The sequence below is a fragment of the Haemorhous mexicanus genome, chromosome 3, assembly GCF_027477595.1.
Source record: "Haemorhous mexicanus isolate bHaeMex1 chromosome 3, bHaeMex1.pri, whole genome shotgun sequence".
NCBI classification, from domain to species: Eukaryota; Metazoa; Chordata; class Aves; order Passeriformes; family Fringillidae; genus Haemorhous; species Haemorhous mexicanus.
In genome coordinates this window covers 49,144,552-49,166,995 of record NC_082343.1, presented here as the reverse complement: position 1 = coordinate 49,166,995, position 22,444 = coordinate 49,144,552, and the positions used below count along the sequence as shown (strand labels likewise).

The window sequence follows — 22,444 nt, the reverse complement described above, 5'->3', positions numbered from 1 at the left end:
CTAGAGGATTATGAAGGAAGAGGAGGTCAGGAGTTCTGAAGAGCACAACCTGATAGCAGCCCAGAGAGCAGCAGTTGTGGAAAAAAAGGGTCATGCCAGATTTCTTCCACTGCCCACGGTGCTGTTGAGTTCTGACTTTTGCGTGTGCCTTCTACAGCTAAAGAACCTAGCAGAAAGAGTCAAATTTTTTTCCATGGGTACTTGGGTTTGAGTTTGAGTCTCAGCAATGTGAGGCCTCAAGTAAAAAAAAGGGAAAGAACTGTCTAATTCTACTGCACGTTGCAGTGACTATTTGATGGAAGTTCTCAACATAAAATGCCTCTCAGCTTATCAGTTTGTCATAAATTAGAGAAGAAAAAAAAAGTGTGGTGAAGATTAAAACTAAAATATCCTTTGTGTTCTACTACATAACCTTTATGATTTTTAAAAAATCTGTCTACTTTTTAACAAAGAAAAAACAAATCACTGCTTTCCCAGAATTAAATTCATGCAAAATTTTGGCATTTTTCCCCCTGAAATGGGGGGCTTCATTGCTGATACTCCATGCATCTGTGGTAAAAAAATGTTTGTAGGTCTCTTAATGATCAGTGCTTTCTTTTGATCTACCTCCTCCTCAATTTTACCAGGGTTTTTAAGTAACTCAAAGTCGAATTGGTTTCTGAACTTCTTGGTAAATTATTGTTTGGTACAATATAAAGTAAAAGCAACATATAGTTTTTAAAAGTTTGCTATCATAATGATGATGTGAATGGGGGTATACTTGCAAAAAGTCATCAGTATTATGGTAACAATTGATTTTACAAGAATCCCTGAGCCTTGAGCATATTGATTAATCCAGCACAAAAGCTTCCATTCATTTGCAGTATAGATCATCTGAAATTCCATGTGCTCAAGACATGGATATTGGCATGTAGGTACCCAAGTATTGTATCAATACAAATATGACAGTGGTCCTGTGTTAGCATCTATTTCCTATGGTGTGTCTGAAAGGATTTATAGCATGGCTGTAGAAGTTTTCCTGCAGGCATTGGTCTAAGTCTGAGCTTTCCTTTTTCTTTCCACTTTTCAAAAAGAAAATATATTTTTTGTTGTTCATGGAAACACCGAAGAGAAATTGAGAAAATGGCAAATAATAGAAATATAGTACAGCTTTGTGTACATGAAAATGAAGAATTGGTAAGATCTGAAAAGGGTTAGTTAGGGAAATGGAGAACATCGTTGACCCTTAGGAATCAGTGGCCTGAACTGGAAGAGCACAGAAAAACAAATCAGGACCATTGGTATTCAGAAAGAGGTTTGCCATATTCAGCCATGGCTTTCATGGCAAGGAGCTCCTCATGCTTCTTTTCTCATCTTATCAGTGAGTGCTTCACTTCAAAACCACTCCAAATTCCTAGCCCCACGCTTACAGAAAGCAGGCTGCAGGGTGGTGGTGATAGGGACGTGTGGCTCACAGAGGTGCTGCTTTCCTCATTAATTGTGGCTATTGGTTGAAGAGGTGATTGAGGCCAAGGTACCGCACACTGCCATCAGCTCTCCTTGCCACAGGGCCACTGTAGCAAACTGTTATTTGCTTGTTTGTTTATTCATTTATTTTCTCTCTTCCTTTTGTTGTGCTTTTCCCATAGGACAAAACGCTCTCAGTGGGGGAAGTGGTGGCTCTTCCCCAGGCCCATTGTCAGCTCTTGAACAAGAAAGGCCCCATTTGGGCAGTATCCAGTTGGGCTTACCTCATGCCTCCCTTGTCTGTGTCACATCCTGAGTCCTCTGGCTTCGCATTTAACCGTTCTTGATGTGGTTTGTTTAAGGTTTTTTCATTCCACTGAAACATTACAGCTCTTTTTGATGCCAAAACCACTCTATCTTAAGGTCCTCCCTAGAAACCCATGTCTTTCACTGTTTTCCAACATTATTTCACAGAAGTTTTTGGCTTTACCTGTACAATAAAAATCAGTGCTGACTAATGTAAGGACTTGTAGGCAGAGCTGGCAGGTCTTACCCATCTTTTTATACCAGCAAGAGCTCTAGTACAGAGGCAGTTTCTGCCAGCAACAAGAACACTTGAGTATTGTACCATTTGAGTAACAAGTGTAAAATGCATCAATCAAAGGCCTGCTGTGTCTCAATCACATATTGGCCTTTATATTAATATAGTTTTAGCACAAAGATAGCTGCCATAGTTCTGGGCTTGCTTCATCTTGTTTGGAAAATTGATCAGAAGGCATTTGATTTCTCTGCTGCAGTATGCTGTGTTCCCATATCGACTTTCCTTTCTCTGGAGCCCATTTCTATGGAGGTTTTCTTGGGTTTATGCCATAATTTTTCTGGACTCTGCTTCTGTTTGTTACAAGTGAATTTATGTCTTAGCACTGCCTCACTTTTTATTGTTACATGGCTTTACAAAAGCTGCAGTTTCTCTATAATTGCTAATGAATTATGTTTTTCAAAATCATTGTGAAATGTTTTTCGGTCCTGTGGCTCCCAGCCTTACTGTTGAATGCAGAGTGTCTGAGATAGGTAAAAAAATCCTTCTGCTTTCATTGTTGGCAAATGGGAGAGAGAGGGTCCAGTGTTTGCCTTGAGATGTGTTAGGTTCGATAGATTCTGGTGTTTACATCAAGCTGAGAGGCAGGATATTTCTTCCCTCTCCAATACTAAAAGCAGACATGTGAGTACTCTATCAGTGTGTTCCCCCTGAAGCTGCATTTCATCAGTAGTTAAGCTAAGTGTTTACCTTATGTCTGCACTTTTGTATGAGGCATTGAGACACTTGGACTTTTGTTTTGTGCTTAGAAGTATTTATTGTTTGAAATGTCTTTTTTTTTTTTTTTAACCACCCCTTCTGTTTAACTCATTTCCTTTATCCAGAGTTTTGCTGCTGCTGCTGCAGGATGGTATCATTTAGCATGTGTCAGCTCAGGCTCTAATGTGCAAGAGCAATGGTGCAGAAAAATCTTCTTTCTTCTGAAGCAGCTACGGGGATGGTCCAGAGGTTGTGGTTTGAAACTCAAAATGAGACTTTAACTAATCTGTACCACTGGAAACTCACTGAGATTTTAGTTCCCTCAAACACTTGCTGAGATGGTTGACACAGGAATAGGTCTTCTTTATTTCTTTATTCTGACCTCTGGCTCATATCTAGTAACTCATAGGCAAATTCCATTACATACCTGCACTGTCTCTTTGCAGGGGTTTCCCTGCTTCTTCCCCAGCACCTCTACAGAGGCTGAAATACAGTGTGGTGGAGGACTCCAGGCAGAATTATTGCTTTCAAAGTAAATCAAACTCTTACAAGCCTTCAGTGCTCTGCTGTCTTTCAGATACCTCTCCATTTAATCATTTTAGAAGCTAGACTGGAACATGCAATGCATGTTCAGAACAAAGAGAGAAAACATTTGGGGAAAAGATTGGCAGAATTCTCTAACAGAGGTTTTCTGCTCTATATATCTTCTTCGCACCTGCTGAAATGGTTTCATAAAATTATTTATACATCTATAAGCTTTTTAGTCATCTCCTTTTTACTGATTATGTCACCGTATTTTCCCAGCACTCATCTGAGTCTCACTTTCCACACTTTCTGTCTGCACAGTGAGATTAATCCTGTCTTGGGATCAGCAGAGGAGTGCTTAAATTTATAATTCAAATGGATACAGCTCCTGTGGCAGAAATTGTGAAGAGGTTCATGAATTTTTAATTAGAGGGATTAATTCAATGAATACAATTTCCTAAACTAAGTTGTGGTGTGGAGCATAGATGTGGCTTAATGTTTAAGTAATTAAAATATGCACATTCCCCCTAGAATGTGCCATACCCTGGAAAACCAAGTTTCCTTTCAGATGCTCTTGTCTGCTATGTTTGTGTATTTCAGGAGCAGAACAGCAATGCCTTCAGATAGGCTGTGATATGCCTTTTACCTGTTACGTTACAGACAGAAAAAGTGAACTGAAATTGTTATGGAAGGAAAAGTTCCTCATGAATTCTAAACCTGCCATTCCAGTCAGGAAATGGTTTTTCAGCTTCTTTCCCATGTATTTTGTGCTTTGTACTTTCTTCACAGTTGCTTTTTTCGGACTTAGCTCATAAATGGTTGCAAAACTGTTTTGAAGATTTTTATGAGGAAACTAGTATATAAAAGCAAAATCACAATATTTAGAAACCTGCATTAATTTGAAAAGAAAATGTATGCAAATGATCATATAAATTCATTCACAAAGTAGGCAGAAAAAGCTACCTGCGAAGGAAGCTTATTTCTTGGTCCCTAAGGCAAGCAACTAAAGGTTGGAAGCGTAAGCTACAAATCCTGCTTGTTAAGCTTACTGCTGCGTTTACTTCCAAAGCAAGAGATTGGTAAAAAGCATTTCTCCAGCTTGCACTTCTGCACCAGAGCTCCCAAAATTACCAGTGTGGCTCTGCAGTCGCTCTCTGTGGCACCCACAGTGTGGAAGGGTTGGTGATCCCGGGCAATTCCTGGGGGGCGGGACACGTGACATCCATCCCTTCTTCCAGCTGCTGGATCAGAGCTTCTGCCGGGACCTCAGGACCTTGTCCTGCGCCCATCCTCTTGATGGTATTGGCTTTGGATGGAGGAAAAAGGACTCCTATTAGGACTTGGTGAGAAATGCGAGAACAAAAGGTGGGAGAACAAAATTCTCAAACAAACAATCTCAAGCTGAGATTGTTTTAGGTCAGGTGTAGGTGACTTGATAGTGGAATCTCTACTTTAAATTCAGTGGGCTCATTCTACAGTATATTAGCATTACTGATTTTTAAAACTTACTCCTGGGTTTATTGTCAGTATTTGAGATTCTGTGCTGTGCTGACCTTGGACATCCAGGGGAGCTGGACAAGCTGTTGCTAAGCCACTGTTCGCTTTCCATCTAATGTGTTCCCTGGGGATTGGATACTATTTATGGACATCTCAATTTCTCCAAAATGTTCAGGTCTTAGTTGCTGGTTTTAATAGTGTATTGGACAAGTTCAATATGCACTAGCAGTTTCTGGGTACAGGATGGGTGCCCTGCCTAGGGCCCCTTAAATCCAGAAACCATGCAAGTAAATCAATCGCCTTTGGGAAACACTGGATTTAATAGTGTAGCTTAAGGAACGTGCACTTGCTCAGATACTTTCTCAGATCATTGGGTTTCTTCAGAGCACTGTGTAGCATGTAGGTGATATGAATTTTCTGGTACATCTCAGACAAGCTTTATGGGCACATGTAGAAGGCAGTTATCTGGGGCAGCAAGGCTGCTCACACAGAAGATAGGTATTGCTCTGATGCCTGCTTTGTGTAGACAAGAGCTCTGGAAATGCAGTCTGGGGATGGCTCTTACTGCAGCCACTGTTTTTATAAGCCCAGGCTATCCCTGGTTTCATTTTTAAGTTTTGGCTCAGAAGGATGAAAGATGCACTTCAATGAAACTAACAATCTTTTCAGAAAATATTTTTAAAGGTATCACATGCTGGAGAACATGCCAACAGTACAACATTTGCTCAGCCTTCTAGAATTAGCCTTTGGTAAAAAAGGGCCCTGATCCTGATGGATTAAAGTCAACCCAACTTGTGGATTTTAAAGTGAGACTTAATGGATTTTAACCAAAATAAATAGAATTGCTCAAGGCTGATGAAAGTTCTATGATCTCTGATACAGATCTAAGCCAGAAGTTTAGTTGAGAGTACTATTTCCCCAAGTATTTTCTTTTTGTTTCTTGTGTAAATAGCCATAGAAAAAAATACCATTCTGCTGGAAAGGCAGGTAGGAATATTAATCATAACAGTGTAGGACTATCAGGTGTTTTGCATTCCAGCATTGTGAAGTAGTGCTCTGGAGGAGGGAGAGGCAAGTTGTCCTTGCTTCTGCCCTCTACAGTCCTCTTGGTCCTATAAAACGGGTCCTGTTCTAACAGGGTGAGCTTGACAGCAAATGAGAAAATAGAAAGTAAATCCAGTCAGGTTTTTTAGGATTTAGTTACATGGGATGCAGCTTACTGTTCAGCTGAGTAGTTTTATGCTGAAAGTAGGAACTTTTCATGAAATTGTAGTCTCAGGCTTCAACTGCTCAAACAGTTACACAAATTTACACAAAACTACTATATATAAAAAATAAAAAAACAAAACACTTGAAGCAAAGCAGCTTTTCAAGACGGTAGATAAATTATCTGGAACTTGGGTTCTAAAGGCCTTGTTGGAGACACGGTGGGTTCTCCTGACTGGCACTCTGAAACTGTAACATAAAACTGATAAAAGATTCCTTTTTTCATTAGTGCAGCAGAGCATGGACAAATGAGGTGGTCCTGAATGGCAAATGTTTGGATGGTGGAGCTGGTCTTTCTCTTCCTCCTTGCAAAGAGCTAGGCAGGGCTTGGAGAGTGTCTGAGGAAGATTCTCAGCCATGTGCCTGCAGCGTTTTCCAGGTGCAAAATTTAGGTTCCATTTTGACAGAACTAAGGGAGAAAGAGAGGGATGCCTGGTGCCAAGTAGCTATTTTCATTTCTCTTATCTGTGAACATCTCTGGAATTCCCCTGGCCTTGATCCAACTTCTGCTTGACTGGAGGAGTCCTGTTGGATCTGTCAGTAAGTGAACGTGATCGCCTTTTCATGTCCACTTTCATTCAAGGACTTCATTTCCCTTTTTGTGCTACAAAATCAGCAGAAGCTGATGCACAGACAATGCATGGTCAGGCAAAATCCCCCAGCAGGGCAGTGACCTGGTGTCAGCCTTGCACACAAGCAAGGACATGGCTGTGAGCCAACCTGTGCCCTCCCTGGCTCCTCTGGCCAGCAGTGCAAGCTGACTCAGTTGTGTGATGGCAGAGCAGGCTCCGTTCTGCTCCAGATCTTGCAGACTTCCTGAGTGGGTTAGTCCAACACCACCTCATGGCAGTCAGTAGTAAGTTCCTGTTAAGTATTAAAAGGCTGCATTTCCAGAAAATTGTGTCTGATTTTCTTTTTCTTTAATTAAATCCCAAGAATGTTTTGTCACCCTTTGTGTAAACAACGGGAATAGGAAGTACAATTTCACAGAGATAAGAGTTTTACATGTAGGCTGAGGAATGCATGAACAAGAAGTCCTTCAGCACTGAGAAACAAATCCATGTCCTTTTATTTAATTTTCTTGAAGCGCGTACACCACTGCTTAGCCAGCTGTGATGAGTAAGTTATGGAATTCACTTTGCAATAACTTCACAAGGGCCAAGGCTGGCTGAGAATAAAGTAGGAATAAGTAGTTTACCCCGTGATTTCACGTGAAGATCAACCAATAAAGTGTAGTTCTCAGTACTGATGACTCGATTATCTTCCTCCATTCTAACTGGAGTTTTCCCACTAATTTCAGCTAGACATGTTAATAGTATGTGCCTTTTAAGCAGTTGGCTTGCAGTCTTCAATTAGATACCACCAGTGGGACTCCCTCATCTTACTTGAGGTAGCTGAAACCTGTCAGGCAAGTTGTTCTGTAGGAGTTTCTGTGTCTCCCCATCAACTGCAAAGGGAGCCTGGATAATTGAGTTCTGGAGTAGATGGTTATATCCTAGTTGTTTGTAGAAAAGTGGTTTGAACTCCATACTGTTGACATGTTTCTGTGTGAGAAGCTGGTCTTTCTGAAAGGTATCTGCATCCTCTCAGTGTTTTTTCCTCAGAGAATTTTCTTTTAATGCCAAATTTTTCCTGAAGGTAATTTCTTGGAAATTGCACTTGAACTTATCTAACAAATTGTGTGTGGTCTAGTGAAAATAAAACGCCCCTCTTTCTATTTTGTTTTGAATGACTTCTGTCTGGCAGCTTTACTTTCTGTATTCTGCAGTGATAAGTATGAAATCAGCTGTTTTACTGGATTATTTCAGAATTTATCCTGAAAGCAGTTCTTTCTAGAGTAGTTAATATTTCCTGTATGAACTGTTTTGAAATAGTTTTTTGTTCTGTTACTGTCTTTTCCCTTTTTCTCCCCTTCATATTTCTTCTTTCTGGTGTTTGGATATTTCATTAACTTGATATTTGTTGTATTTTAGGAGAAACCTGATACCAGCCCCACATCTCTACAGCTGCGATCCCAGATTGAGGTAAGCCCTTAGATTTTGATCATCAACTTTTGTTTGTTTGTTCTTTGATTTGATATACTGCATAAATGGGTAAAAGTTTCTCTAGTGTCTGCTCTCAGTGCTGCATGTCTTCTCTTGCAGGAGTCACTTGGTCTCAGCAGCACTGCATCAACACCTGACACTGAAAGAAAGTAAGTGAATGCACAGGAAGTGAGAAAGGAGGGAGGGGGAATTTGGTACGCTTATTTTTCCTTGGAGTAAATTAATTCTAGATTGTACTTAGAGCCCTAGATTTCAGATACAGACACCATGAATGAAACCTGTTTTGGAGCCTGCTCCTTCTCTTCCTCACTTTTGGCCATCTATTATTTTGTGGTTTTTTGTCAAGGGAGGGTTTTTGTTTCTATTTTCTGTGAGTGCTTGGGGTGTGCATACACCAAGATGACTGCTAGTCATTTCTGAAGAATATCAGTGATTTTACATTCTCTGCAAATTATGCCTGCTTTAAAAACTACTTTCTTTGATTAAACCTAAATGCAGCCAAAAATATATAGGTGAGGAGAAGGGAGAGTTACAGAATTCCATCGTGTTCCTTTTCCTGTGCACTCCTGAGTTTGTAACTGTGCTTTTGAAGAAGGTGCCAAGGGCATAAAGTACTTAAAACCAAGTTAAAAGGAGCTTTAATTTTAGCGTCCTTAATGAAAACCTCTCTGTGAGGACTGAGAGGGTTTCTGTTTACTGTCACCTCCTGCTGCAATGTGTGTGCTTGTTTTCTGTGCCTCTTTCCTTTGATCCCAAGATCTTGGATCCCTGCTGCTGAGGGTAACGTGCAGTGGTGCATGAAGACAGCTGACACTCTATGTCCAATTGCCTGCACTTCCATGGGGTCATGCCAGCTGGACGAGTTCAGAGGGACTACATGGAATCCATTTGTGATGGGACTTGCTTTTGTACAGTTTTACAGTCCCACATTTGAATATCCTCGAGTGATTCATCACTGGGCAGTAATAGGAATGTTTCTTGCTTTTGCTAGTGCAGTAGGACTGTCAGTCCCAGAGCAATCTTTGGGGGATGCGGTGTATGGGACTTTGCTGGGCACTGACCATATAGAAGTCAGTTGTATGGTAGTGAACAACTGCTTAGGGGCTTCCTTTGGGCTTGTCTGGAAACTGATTCATGCTGAAGGTCTCAGAAAGTGATATATTGCCTTTAAGAGGTGCCTTCTCTTCCTTCATCACTCAGAGAGAAAAGCAGAGATGGATTGCTTGAGGTAGATGCTCATTTTCAAAGCAGCCTAAGACAGATAGGGTGAATCACCTTGTGTGAATTACCTTATTCTCACTAACCTAAGACAGATAAGGTGAATTACCTTGGGTACCATCACTGTCCCCATATTGCATGCTGGCAAAAGAGAAGGCCTAGAAGTCTTAGGGTTTAATACTTTGTGCTTCCAATACTCGTATATGGAAAAGAATCTTTGAAGGATACATGGCTCTCCAACATTATAATGAAACCAGAAATGCCAAGTAGATGGGAGCTGTAATCTGGGAAGTAAACCTGCAAGGTTATCCTATAATCATACCACTTCTCTCTCAGCCTCAAAGCACTTTACCCATGGGTAAATATCATAATCCCACCTCAGGTAATAAACAGATGAAGCTCTTGCAGAAGAGCAGCACACAACTCAGAAAAAACTTCACCTACCAGTTTTAGCCAGCTTCCTAAGTTGTGCCTCTATGTAGGTGTTCTACCACAAATAACTGAGTGAGGAGACAGTATCAGCAAAAAATCTCCTGAGTGACTCCTCTGAGACAGCCCATTTGTCTCACTGAAAGGAAATTATATTATCTTAGTTCAGATGAAAGGGACGTGTGATTTTTGTGGACCTTTCAAGAATGGAAGTGTGCCATTTGAGGTTTTGTAGAACGGTGTATGTGATTAACCTGATCATATATATGAAACTGGTGCAGGACAGGTTGTGCCAGATACTTGCACAATAAGAAGCAAGGCCATGTGACACATGATAATTGGACAAGGTGTTGAAAATAGTAAATTGTATCTACTCAGTTCTGTACAAATTATTGAAATCTGAAATTATACAAGTCAATGCCTATTTATTACAACCTGCCACATCAGTGTTGGCTTCACCCCTCTAGCCTGGAAGGCTCAATTCTCACAGAAATTGCCACTTCCAGGGAGCCAGGGTTCATAAAATTGATCTGCAGGGAAATTGGTCTGCAGGAAAATAACCAGTTCAAGCCCTTCCTGTATCAATACACCTGTATTTGCTACTAACATGCTGAATTTGATATTTTTCAGGGAAGGATGTTGTGTTGGCCCCAGGGCCAACAACATTGTGGCGTTTAGTATGTATGGCTTTCATCTGAATTTTCTGTGTGGGCATACTGCTAAACATGGAAGCTTGTCCCTTTGGGGACACAGTTTTTATGTCTCTCTCATGCTGCAGGAAAGATGTGTGGTAAACCTTCTACAAAACTTCTTTTGTTGTAAGAAGACTAGTTTGCCAAATGTGAAACGATGCAGATGTACATTGGTTTCTCATATTCACAAAAGATTTGGGGGACGAAAGGAAAGATTTGTTCAAAACTCAACACACAGACTTTCAGGAGCTGGAAAAAGTGGTTTTTTGAGTACTCTTCCACAAGTAAGAGCTTATCCAAGAACAGTTATAATTCTACATATTGAAAGTCCAAATGTTTTCCTAGGGTGAAATGTTGTTTCTGGTCTGGTGTTCTGAGCAGGTTGCTTTAGAAAATAAGGGCAGTCCCAAGGAAAAATCTGTACTAAAATACGGAGAAAGCAAGTGTCTGGCTGGAATACGGTCACTCTCAGTAGCACCCTCATCCAGCACTGCTGCTGGCACACCCTACAGCTTAATGCTACCAAGGTCTAAAGTTTTAAAATAACACATCTGGATGGTTGTTTAATTTGCCAGGGTTTAGACATTCCAGACAGAAAAAAGCTTTGAGGGAACCTGGGAAGAGCAATGTTTGCTTTAACCTGGTTTGGTTTTCCTTTTCTGTGCTGCTGAGCTGGAAGAGAGAGCCCAACAGGCTCCACTGTATGCCACACTGAAAACAGATTAATCTTGGTGGTCTGTGGTAGGAAAAAATCCTGTTTGTGTGGACAAGAATTGTATGTTCAGTCTTGCCTTGAGTCTTACTAACCTTGCTGCCCAGTCTGGTGTAAAGTCAGTGCAGAATTAGTCAGTGCCCTCAGTCCAGCAAGTTGCTCAACAAGCATCTGATTAGTGAGTGGTGTGCTCTACCACAGATGAGCAGCAGCAGAGCTTGTAGGCAGGCAGGAGGGATTAAATGAGCCTGGAGCAGAAGAGTTTGTCACTGTGAGTCATTGTTGCCCCCCACCACCCCCTAAGGCATTTGGGGCAATACCTTCCACTGTTGCTAGCAACACTGTTCCTGTTAATAAGATGAAGCTACCAAAACAGACTGTGTATGTGAACCTGCTTGGTGTTAGATGTGCCCTAACCAAATATTCCTTTTGTTTGGCTGGTTCTGACAAAGAAAGAAAAATCTTCACTCAGAGGCAAAACCCTCTGAGATTTATGTGAATAGCAGCGAGGGTACTGATGTAGCCTGAAAAGCTAGCCATAAGCAACAGAAAACAAAGTCATGTTTGTTCAAGCTTTGCTTCACAACTGCTCTGGTTTTTTGTTCTCACTGGAGTTCCTTCTGTAAATTGAAACAGTTTGCCAGGTTTCTAAGTTATGTCATATTCAGCAAATAATGCAGAGCATGGAATAAGGTGTTTGTAGCTTTCTTCTCTGAATAATAAACTCCACTTTCCTCTGCCCTTTCCGAGATTTCCATCTTTTAAACTGTGGTCTTGCTGACAATTGTGGTGCTAGTGTAACTTTGCTGTTTCTCAGTGTGCCTTCAGAAAAGTGGCTGCAGCATCTTTAACAGTGATATTATTAGTTTTAAACAGAAATCTCCCCAGAACCACAGGTGCTTCTATAGAGACACATTGGAAGAATCGTTAGTGTAGAAAACATGCAGTAAATGTGTTCTTTAGCAATTACTGATACTTCTCTGACCCCATACCATGTTCATCTGGGGATGTATTGTATATACAATTCCTATTATTTCGAAGAGATGGCAACACCCCAAGGATGTTTATTCAGATAGGGGACTGAGCAGGGTTTTCTCATAATTGTAAACAGAGCATTTAAACAAAGAAACCCAACTTTTAGCCTGTTCCCATTTTTGAGCATTCAAGTCTACATGACAGACTGATGAGCTCTGCATGTTTGCCAGGAAATCCAGGTTAAACCCAGTCCCCTGAACTCAGGCTTCTGCATCCTGGCTCTCATCCTGTTTTTAGAAGAACTGGGGGGATGTTGCAGAAAGGAAGTTGTGTGTTTTCCCTCTTTGGAAATAGATCTGTTTGCTGTCACTGTTTGCTCCATCAGCCTTTGGGCTGTTCTCAGATCTGTGTATCTGAGATCTGCTGGGAAAGAAAAGGAAGTGGATGAGAGATTCAGGAGAACTGCATTCGAATAGGATGAGGCACAGACATTCCTATAGACTAATATTTTTCTTAACATCTTCTTAATATTTCTCTTCTTGCTAGAGAAAGAAAGGATGAAAACAATGCATGATGTACCAGTTGTGTCATGTATTTGATGTTTCAGTCATTACCACTGCCTTTATGTGGCAGTGGTTGTTATGAATTGTCACCTCCTATGTGGATCACCTGCACTTTCTTGAACTGTACCACTCAAGTGCACTCCTGACCAGTAAATGGTCACCCTTCATATCAAGTGCCACGATTCATCCTGCTGTACTCCTCAGGCTGTGGCTCAGCACAGTTCAAATGTTCTTGACCCTATGATACTCAAGACCTAAATCTGAGACTCTGCCAGAGCAGGGAACTGGCCAGAAACATACGTGTCAGGCAGGAGGAGAAAAGCAGGCATGTGTGGGGTGCAGGTGACACAGGGCAGCATCGCTCAGAGGCTCTGCATTCCCCCGGCCTGGGGGAGCTGCTGTGCCTCTGGCAGCTGCACCTCAGCTCCCTCCTTCAGCTGCTCCTGGGTGGATGGCTGTCACCCTGTGTGTGCAGGATGTACCGAGCCACTCATGCGTGCCAATCATGCAGTTTGGCCAGATCTCTGGTGGCTTGTTGGGAATGTCACGGCAGGGGCTGTAGGCTCCTCGGGCGTTGTGGCTTTCTCCGAGGTTGTTAGCAGGCTAGCAGTGAGGCCACAGCACAAGTGGCTGCTATCTGCATTGAATCTGTTGTCACTGCAGGAGACATGATTGACTCAATCTGTTTTTAAGAATTTTTCACAATGAATGTGCCATAGTGCAGCCATTCCAGTGTCCCATGGCATAAACTGGAACTCTGTATCAACCTAAGGCTGGGAGAGAGCCTGTGTTTCAGTCTTCCTATTTTCCACCATGGTTTTCAGTGAAAGCTGCAGAAAGGTTGATCCAAGCCTCAGTTCTGCCCCCTTTGGTACGCTCATCTACTGGCCTTTGCCAGTAGCTTTTAACACTTGATTCCCTAGTCTTCCTTCCCTGCAGCATTCAAACTGCAGGTCAATATTTGAATGGAGGAGGTTATTAAATCATCCCTCCAGGTCATGGATGGGGAGGGGGTTTAAATTGTATCAGCATAGATTCTGGCAACTTCTCAGAGTGCCCAGATTAATTCTGGCAGGTATTTGTAAGCTCATCTTGGAAGAAAGAGGAGTGTAGGTCTGAAAGAGGATGTAAGGCAGAGAGAGGGCAGAAACTGAGAAGAACAAAGCAAAAAACAAACAAATCCCCCAAACTGAGGTAGCTAAAGGCTGCACATAATTGCTAAGAGAATAAATTTTTCCTTTTGCATAGTTTTAGAATGGAAAGGAATATTGGAAGAAAAATAAGTAAGAGGTTTTTTAACTTGAGGTGTTTGGACTTAAGATGCATTTTTTTATACCCTGTCCTTGCAGGAATTGAAAAAAATCAGTGAATGTGTATGGCCCTGTTTTCACTTGTTTGAGGCCTGATTTAGTCAAAGGCAAATTATTCATGCTGCCTTTAAACAGCTCCTCAAGAGAAGTAGGGCAGGAAACTCCCACAATAACCCACACAATGGGAATGAGAGGCCAGCCAAACGCTGCCTGGGACACGTGAGGAGGGAAACCAGTGTGCCTTTGAGCAGCTGGAAGAAGATTTCAAGCCTGGTAATTTTGTACAAGGAAGTATGAAGGGCACATTTCACGAGAAAGTCTGACTTGTCACAGCGAGTTGAGATGGCACGGAGTGAGCAATACACGGATAGGAGGGGAAGCATTGCCTGCAGCACTGGGCCCTGCTCTTTGCTCTCAAAGAGTTTTTGGCTGGCAATTATCTGCCCCCTGGCTGGGAGCAAGTATTCTGTTAGTAAATACATGGTGTACCCCCGTCTGCCTGCTGCCTGTCCGCGGACCGAGCCCACGGGACCAGTGTGGGGGCTTCCATGCTGGTGATGCTGCAGAGTACACATACACACGCACGGCCCACAAGCAGCTCAGTGTTTGTTTCCACTGAGAAAGTTTTGACCTGCTTAAAGAGCCATTGCTATGGAAACCTAATGAGAAGATAATTGAATGAAACCTCTTTGCTTTCCATCCCTTTCTCACACTGGTGCCAGCAAGGTCAGAACCTTGCAGGCCTCCTTTCTCTTCAGGTTCATGCAAATTTGATAAAAATACCAAAGGCCCATTTTCTTCCCTGTGCCAGCTCCAGTTAGATAAATTACCTTGTATTCAGTCAGGAGCAGTTACAAGTCTGTCAGTTTTTCATACTAATTATGTAAGTGGGCCATTTCTAATGCACACGGATAACCAAATGGCTTTGCAGCAGAGCCAGCATGGGCTTTTGCACTGGTTTATTCACCACTCTGAATATGCATAAATTTTGTATACTAAAAATCCCATCTAAAACATTTTCCACAGAGTACCACAAATAATCATTGGTAAGGAATGAGAGGGGCACTATCAGTTTATGGAAGGCAGTAACAGTGGTGGTTTGATCATCACACGCTGCTGTGCACCTGTGGATTTTATGGCCCGTAAATGAGACACAGACATTTGTTAAAGCACATCTGCATTTAAAATGCCCATCATTCTCAGTTCCCATATTTGTTCTGTTTTGAGAGTGATGAGATTTCAAAAATCAAGAGGCACATTCATGAAAGCAGCGCATGGTGTCATTTGTTTCTATTCCCAGTTCTGTGGAGTACCAGCACGTTCCTGGGGCACGTATGACTGTGTCTCTTGTGATATCAACCACTCTCTATGAAAGATTAGCTCCAGTGTTTCTGTCTGAGATCAGAATCAGTCAAGAGGATACTGGAAAGCTGTAGCCTAGTTAAAACCAGTCTTAATAATCATACAGACTTAGCTGGCTTGTGACCCAAATGTGTGCCTTGGGTCTTCCTTGCACACCAAGTTTTGGAGACCACCTCCAGGTTTCAAAGGTATTGCTTAGATGCAACAGTGTTATCCCCACTCAAGCACTTTCATGGAAAGATAGATTCAGAGACCATTTTAGATGTCAGGCTTTGACATTGCTCTTACAAAGCCCCCAGGCTGCAAAACAAGAACCAAAAGTGCCCTCCAGAGGCAATCCTTATGATGATGTCTCGTCTTGTCTGTTTAGGATGTCTGGTCTGGTCTCTTATCTTTCAAGCAGCCTCCTGTAAAAGCAATTAAATAAGTTTTTTAAGTTGTTCTCCCTTTCTCTGCCTACTGTTGGAAGTTTGTCCAAATAGTTAGGAAATGCTATCTTATTTTTTCTAATTTTTTTCCAGCATGTGTCTGTTTGTTCCTGTGCTTGATTTATTAATAGGCAGTAAGTTAATCTTCCTGCAGCTTTCCAATTTGACAGGCAAAACTTTCTAGCTTTCTTTTGTAAGATCAGCTGTCCAGTTCCCTAGATATTCTAACAGCTTTCTCTATACCACATCTAGTTTGAATTTATCTTTCTTGAGCATGAATAATGATGGTTATACAGCCATTCCCATATATATTTGTTCTTTGTATTCTTCGTACTGCCATTGGAATTTTCCATCCTTATGCCTTTTAGGAATAATATGTAGGTTTTCTCTCAGTCATCCTTGTCCGCCTGATACTCTGATACTCTGTCATTTGCAGACCTCCAGCATTTGAAAGACTGACTTTTGTGTCTGTCTTGTTTGTGTGCTTGAACAATGTTGAATGTTACTTGAACACTTCAGTGTTGAAAGTAAGCTCATTTCTGTTAAGCCAGTCTTTCTAATCAACGAGTTCCTAGTCCAGGTTCTCTGCTCCAGCTGTTGCTACTAAGTTTTGTGTCACTGACCACTGAGTGGCCTGATGTAGTTTACTAAATTCTGCTCAAACTCATCGACTCACTAGGGCAGTAATATTTGAGTACACTCAAAAGTAGCTCCATTTCAGTTTTGGGGTTTGTGAGGTTTTTTTCTCATTTGTTTATTTCAGCACTTTGGCTTGAAAAGGCACAAAGTACCGGCCTAGAGATGGTTTTGTATTTGTGAGATTAATGAATTAAAGTTTTGACCCTATCTCCTGCCTGCTTCCAGGGATTATGGGTTGATGAGAAAATACTCCTTCCCTCTGGCTGTAAATCTTGTTTTGTTCTTCTTTGTGTGAACATATACCCTTACATTTCTTCTGCTTTACGCAGTGACAGAGTACATTTCATGTGAAAGCTTGCTAATGAAGTTGTACATCAGACCACAACAAAAATGAAGGCCTCCATGGTGGAGTAATGGCATTTGGCTCCCTTTCAGACACACAGTGCTGAAACTTCTGCCAAGTGTCACTGCATCATTAACTTTCAGTACAAGTTATCAGTCTATGAATGGAAGAACACAAATCACTTGCAGTGCACGTTCACAGAAGCGCTGCAGATTTAACAGAGTAAGGGAGTGTCATTTGCAAATCAAACATACAACGACACCAAGGTAGTCTGGAATTTTTCACCGGACATGTAGGAAGTAAAATCCTTGATTGATTTCACTGAGGATTTTTAAGCATTGGAATTGTCGGGTGAAGCTAAAAAGCAAGTGCCTTATCAGGCACTATGTGGTAAGTTTTGTTGGCATTTCCATCTCTTCAGAGCAGCTGTTAGCATTTTCAAGGTCAGCCCAGGCATGGAAGATTTCCTCTTGAAGGAATGCGTGAAATGATAATTGAAATTTGCATCCTCTGATGAAAGTCAGCATAGTTCTTAATTCAGTTATAAATGAGAAGGTGGTCTGCTTGCTGTGGATCCTGCTTTTCTCCTCACCCCCTCTGGTCGGGCGTGTCAGATGTTTGCTCCTACAGCCCTTTCCCTTCTTTGGAGGCCAGTTTATGATGAGTTGGTGGCCTCAGGCTAACTCATACTGAACAGATGTCCACATCACAAATGTTGCTGCTACACCTGCTGCTTACTTGCATCGTTTTTGGCAACTGTGCAAGATAAGAAAAGGATAAAAATGGATTTGGAGGCCGCAGAGCACAAGAGACTGCCTCTCCACTTTAAGCGTGATTTCACTAGTGTGGCAGAGTTCTGATCATTAGCAGATTTCATTTTCTAAGGATGGTGATTTGGTACATTTCATGGATACTAAATTAATTTAAAATAAATAGAATAACTGCTCGATGGGTGGAGTCCATGTTCATCTGCAAAAAATGTAGCAAATTAATTCTCTCAGTTCCAACAGAGCTTGGCTTTCATAAAAAGAAAAATCTCCATTTACAACTCCACGTACTTTTTAATCTGATTTACCTTTATTTAGAAAAATACTTGCTAAGAACTTTACTTTGAAACGTCTGGATTAATTCCTGGCCCTGTTGAAGGGCTTTTTCTGGAAATTTTTGTCTGTAAAGTATGGGGTTTCTATTTTTCACCTTTCACTGGGCTTCTTAAAAAATAAGCATCTGCTAGCATATTATTGACTTTCCCCCTTCAAGAGTAAACACCGTAAGACACTAAATGTCTCCCTCCTCCTGGTGCACTAAAAATTTGAAGTCTGTTTGCCTCAATTAGTTTGCATTTTGTGCTGGATTAAATTTCTGAGCAGTCTGAGTTTCAAAGATTAAATTTCTGAGCAGTCTGAGCATTTCAGAGCTTCGCTATGCCAGACCTCCCTTGTCTAGATGAATTACGAATCACACTGAAACGTCGTACTGTCTCGTTTCCCCTTTAATGATACCTTCGCAAATTGATGCGCATGTGTTTCCTGCTTATAAGATGTTGGTCAGTAATTGCTTGCTTCTTCTGAACACCGACCTGGCTTGAACTGTAATTTCCCTTCGAGTGGTTTAGTGAATTGATCAGAAACTCTGTATTGCCCTCTGCTGGGGGTCTGAGAGAGCTCGAGGAGCCCGTGCCGACAATGTGCGTGGACAGCAACAAGAGTGTGTCACGTGTGTGTTACTATATGGCCTCATCCAGGGGACGATTTGGCTTGAGGTCTCCTTGGTAGGCTGTGCCGTGTGTGTTTCCATCCCGCAGGGCTGCAGCACAGCCACCGCACAATGGGACATTGGCGTGTCACAGGGCCGAGCCCACAGCAAAGACACTGCAGTGATGCTTTGCACGTGGAGCCTCCAGCAAAGCCCTTGATGCTTGCAGAAGTCGTTTCACTGCCTTGCTGCGGTGTGGTTAAGTGGCAGTTCCCACAGGGGGTTTCAAAGAATAATGCAAGGTTTGGTAATTTCTGTTAGCTCCATTTATGCAGACAGAGAAAAAAGGCAGTGAAGCGGGGTGATGTTGTCTCATCGGAGATCCCACAATGAACTGTTGGCACTGAGTTGGAATCCATTCTGGAAAACTGGTTCAGTGAACATAAAGACCAAGAACAAAAGATATATTTGCTATTTTAGTGAGTTGTTTGTAAAGCCCATGTGCTGGACTTGGCTAAGTCTCTCCAGCTAGCTTTTGAGGAAGGGAGCATACCCTGGTGAGAAAGCACACAGAAGGGATTTGGGAGAAGCTCTAGTCTCCAGTCAGTTATGGTTGCACTTCATAGGGTCTGGACAAACTTTCTCCACCTTGTCTTTAAATCTCTACTGCTGTCTTCCACATGGTGGCTTCTGGAGGTGTAGTGAGCACATATTTATACAGATTGTCAGATAAAAACCAAATAGGCTGAAAATTGATGTACAGCTAAACAAGTGCAGCATCCCAGTTCTACAGGTTCTAAGGCAGCAAAATTACTGTTTTGCAAATGCAAGTGGGGAAAGTATGTGAATAATTGTTTTTCTGAGGAATCCTTGGACTCCTTTGCCTTAACTGTTGGTTTCTGTCAGTATATATTTTTCTATGCTGGTCACAAAAGGCACATTTCAGAAGGAAACTCAGTTACTGTGGTCAGACCAGTAGGTTCAGTTTTCATTTCCAACTTGCTGCATTGGATAGAAAAGGGAAGAGAAAACAGCTCATGATATATTGTTTGGAAACTATAATTTACTGTAACCAGACAACTCCCCTGAAATGTGAAAAGCCTGCATCAATAAGTCCATTTCTCTTTTGTGTCCTAGGCTCTCCATTCATAAATCAAGTTCAGAAGAAGGCTCTGTAGGTCAGTATATTTCATTTTATTTGATACTCCTGTGGAATTCTTAAACAGCTTTTGAGTTTTGCTTGTGCTGGGATGTGAAGAGCTGGCAGAAGTCAGCAACATTTGTGTGTGTGGAGGGCTAGTCTCAGCAGCTTTCAGTTTGATGCTGAGTGTCTCAGTGATCACTAAAACTGCCCAGCCAGCATTGTCATGTGATAAATATGCATCTTTTGACTTGTTACATTGAATTGAAAATGTTTGCATGTTAGATCACTGCTAGCCTGTCATTTTGTATTCCAAAAATTACCACTACCAGTAAATAATGGGGGTTCTTTGTTAGTTTTCTTTGTGTCATGCCAGAGTCTCTTTCTTTGTTTCTAAAATTGCTTATTGGAAAAGAAAAATAAATTTGGGAGGTTTTTCTTTTTTGTTTCCTTTTAATGCTATTCTAGGGACACATCCACACAGTCTAAACTTAAGCAGTATTTCAGAGAGTCAGGAAGCTCAGCTCTAGGTCATCCAGGGCAAGATCTTAAATACATAGCTCTTTGTCAGTAGCATTTCTGCCAGATCAGGCACAGTATGTTCATTTGTAGGTGGCATAAACTGTATAGCATGTGCCCTGGTTAATTCAACAGAAGACAGATATATATGCCTTACCTTGAGCTAGGTCCCATTTTTCTTTCTAGAGCAAATTATTTACTTTGAGGTCATCAATCCATATGGAAATCTGGTACTTGTGGACATGGAGACCCAGCCTTGTACAGTCCAGGCATACAGAGAGCAAGAGTCAGGTGTAGCTGATGATCTCATGCCAAGTAGCAGAAAGTGTGTGCATGTTAATTATTTAATTTCTTGATAGATATGTACAGATACACTAGAAAATCACTTACCTGGGCTGTGGCTTAGGCTGCATAATTGTGATTCAGTCAAAGAGAACAAACCAACAAAATACTTCAAAAACACTTCTAGACTTGACATTAACAACTCAACAGACATCAAAATTGATGTAAAATATTTTCTATTTATAATTCAAAATATGTAAGTTACTGGCTTATCTCCATCCTCTATAGCATTGGCAATTATAAAAGAATGTACATTGCCCTGAAATTGCTACATCAACATAGTTCTAGTATGGAATAAATCAAGAAAAACAGAAAATTTGAGGGTTTTTTATTCTTGTTTCTGATTAAAAAATGGAATGGAATGTTTGAAAGTGTCTCTAGAATTTACTAACTAATGTTTCTTCCTAAAATTGTTTTTCCCTTTCCCCTCATCCTCCCGCTCCACTTTCCTATTAGGGAAAGCAGACTGGAAAAAGAAAAATAAGTTTTTTTGGCAGAATTTCCGAAAGAACCAGAAAGGACTAATGAGGCAGACTTCAAAAGGTAAAATTTTTTTAATAGTGCACATCCTATCCATGTAAAACATAAGGAGGCAGCATCACAAAGGAATAAAATGCCTTTGTAATAGTGTGGCAGCTGGGGTCTGTGGCTCTGCAAGTGTCACAGGTTTGGTTCACTGCGAGAGTCCTCAGGATGACAAGTCAAATTCTTGAGACTGCAGACACGAAGCTGGGCTGCCTTTGGTCCTTACTGTCAGTAATGGCATGCATGTGAAGTGGTGCAGTTAATATATAAGTAATAGATGTAGCTAAACAAGATGATTTTTTTTTTCCCTAGTCCTGACTTGGTAAGAGAAATACTGTTCTGTTTAAATTAGAAGGATATTTCTCCTTTCTTTGGCATTTTGTTACTTTGACCTGTTTGCTTTAGGCTTGAATCCAGCCTGTCATAGTAGAAGACACTGCTAGAAGGAGCAGTAAAAGTGTCTCTGGTGACCAGTGCAAATGTAGGATTGATTCCACTTAAACTGTCAGGTGTCTTTCTCTAGTTCTTCTGCAAAAGATGCAGCTGTGGGTTGCATTAAGTGTTTCTCTTTGCACAGAAAATTTCTGTTTCCCCATGTGTATCAGTTAGCTTCTTATGTTGCAAACTGATGTTTCTCCATTTCTCTCTATGTTCAGGTAGATTGTGAAAGATGATAAAAGCCCATTTAGTAGGTCCAAAAGGCACACATTTCCAGTTAAGAGTGGGTCCTTGCTGGTTCTCGAGGCAAGTTCTAACTGTCTGTGCTGACATGCCAAGCAGATAGCAGAAGGAGAGGTAGTGGGCGCCGTGTGCCAGCTTAGGGTGATTAGCTAGTCTGCATAGATCACAAACAGTGGCCAGTCCACAGGAGAGAGCTGCTAGGGCCCAGCACACCACTCCTGAACAAGCAAGTTCTGGCAGCTGATTCCAGTATTCCTCAGGGCTGAGTGCTTGACTTTTCCAGCATTAATTAGCACCACCTCTTTTAATTCTTGTCTTTCAGGGTCAATAGCATGTGATGACAGTCAGTTTTTATTTCTCCTTTTCGTGCTTGCTTGCTTTCAGTATCAAACTAGACTTTGTTTTTTAGTTCTAAATTGCTTCCTTTTATTGCTCAGTTACTTCGAAATCATTCCGTTCTTTGAAATCATAGCATGAGCCTGCTCTAGGGGCGGTCTGTTTCTGGCCAGCCAGATCCACGTGGCAACCAGATTTTAGAGTACTGGGTAAAATCCAGTTTCAATGTACTCTGCCCTGTGCATGAATTCTTAGATGTGCTTAAAATATTTGTGCTTTCTTCGTGCAGGAGAGGATGTCGGTTATGTGGCCAGCGAGATCACAATGAGTGATGAGGAACGGATTCAGCTGATGATGATGGTGAAAGAGAAGATGATCACCATTGAGGAAGCACTTGCTAGGGTATGATATGTGCATGCTTCAGTCTCCTTGACAAACATGTTTTAGAATGTAGGATG

The 22,444-nt window shown here is 41.5% G+C and overlaps 1 protein-coding gene across 5 annotated transcripts in view; it reads left to right on the top strand.

Annotated features, from left to right (window-relative positions):
* The window catches only part of LOC132324997 (SAM and SH3 domain-containing protein 1-like), a 529,996-nt gene that overhangs the window by 460,010 nt on the left and 47,542 nt on the right, over positions 1-22,444 (top strand). For 3 of the 5 annotated variants that reach the window (XM_059841714.1, XM_059841718.1, XM_059841717.1), the window contains exons 3-7: positions 8,005-8,055; positions 8,176-8,225; positions 19,580-19,620; positions 20,901-20,987; positions 22,276-22,388. In XM_059841714.1, coding sequence (XP_059697697.1) covers positions 8,005-8,055; positions 8,176-8,225; positions 19,580-19,620; positions 20,901-20,987; positions 22,276-22,388 — 342 coding nt within the window. The remainder of the gene's footprint in view (positions 1-8,004; positions 8,056-8,175; positions 8,226-19,579; positions 19,621-20,900; positions 20,988-22,275; positions 22,389-22,444) is intronic. The other 2 variants (XM_059841716.1, XM_059841722.1) reach the window with 2 other exon arrangements.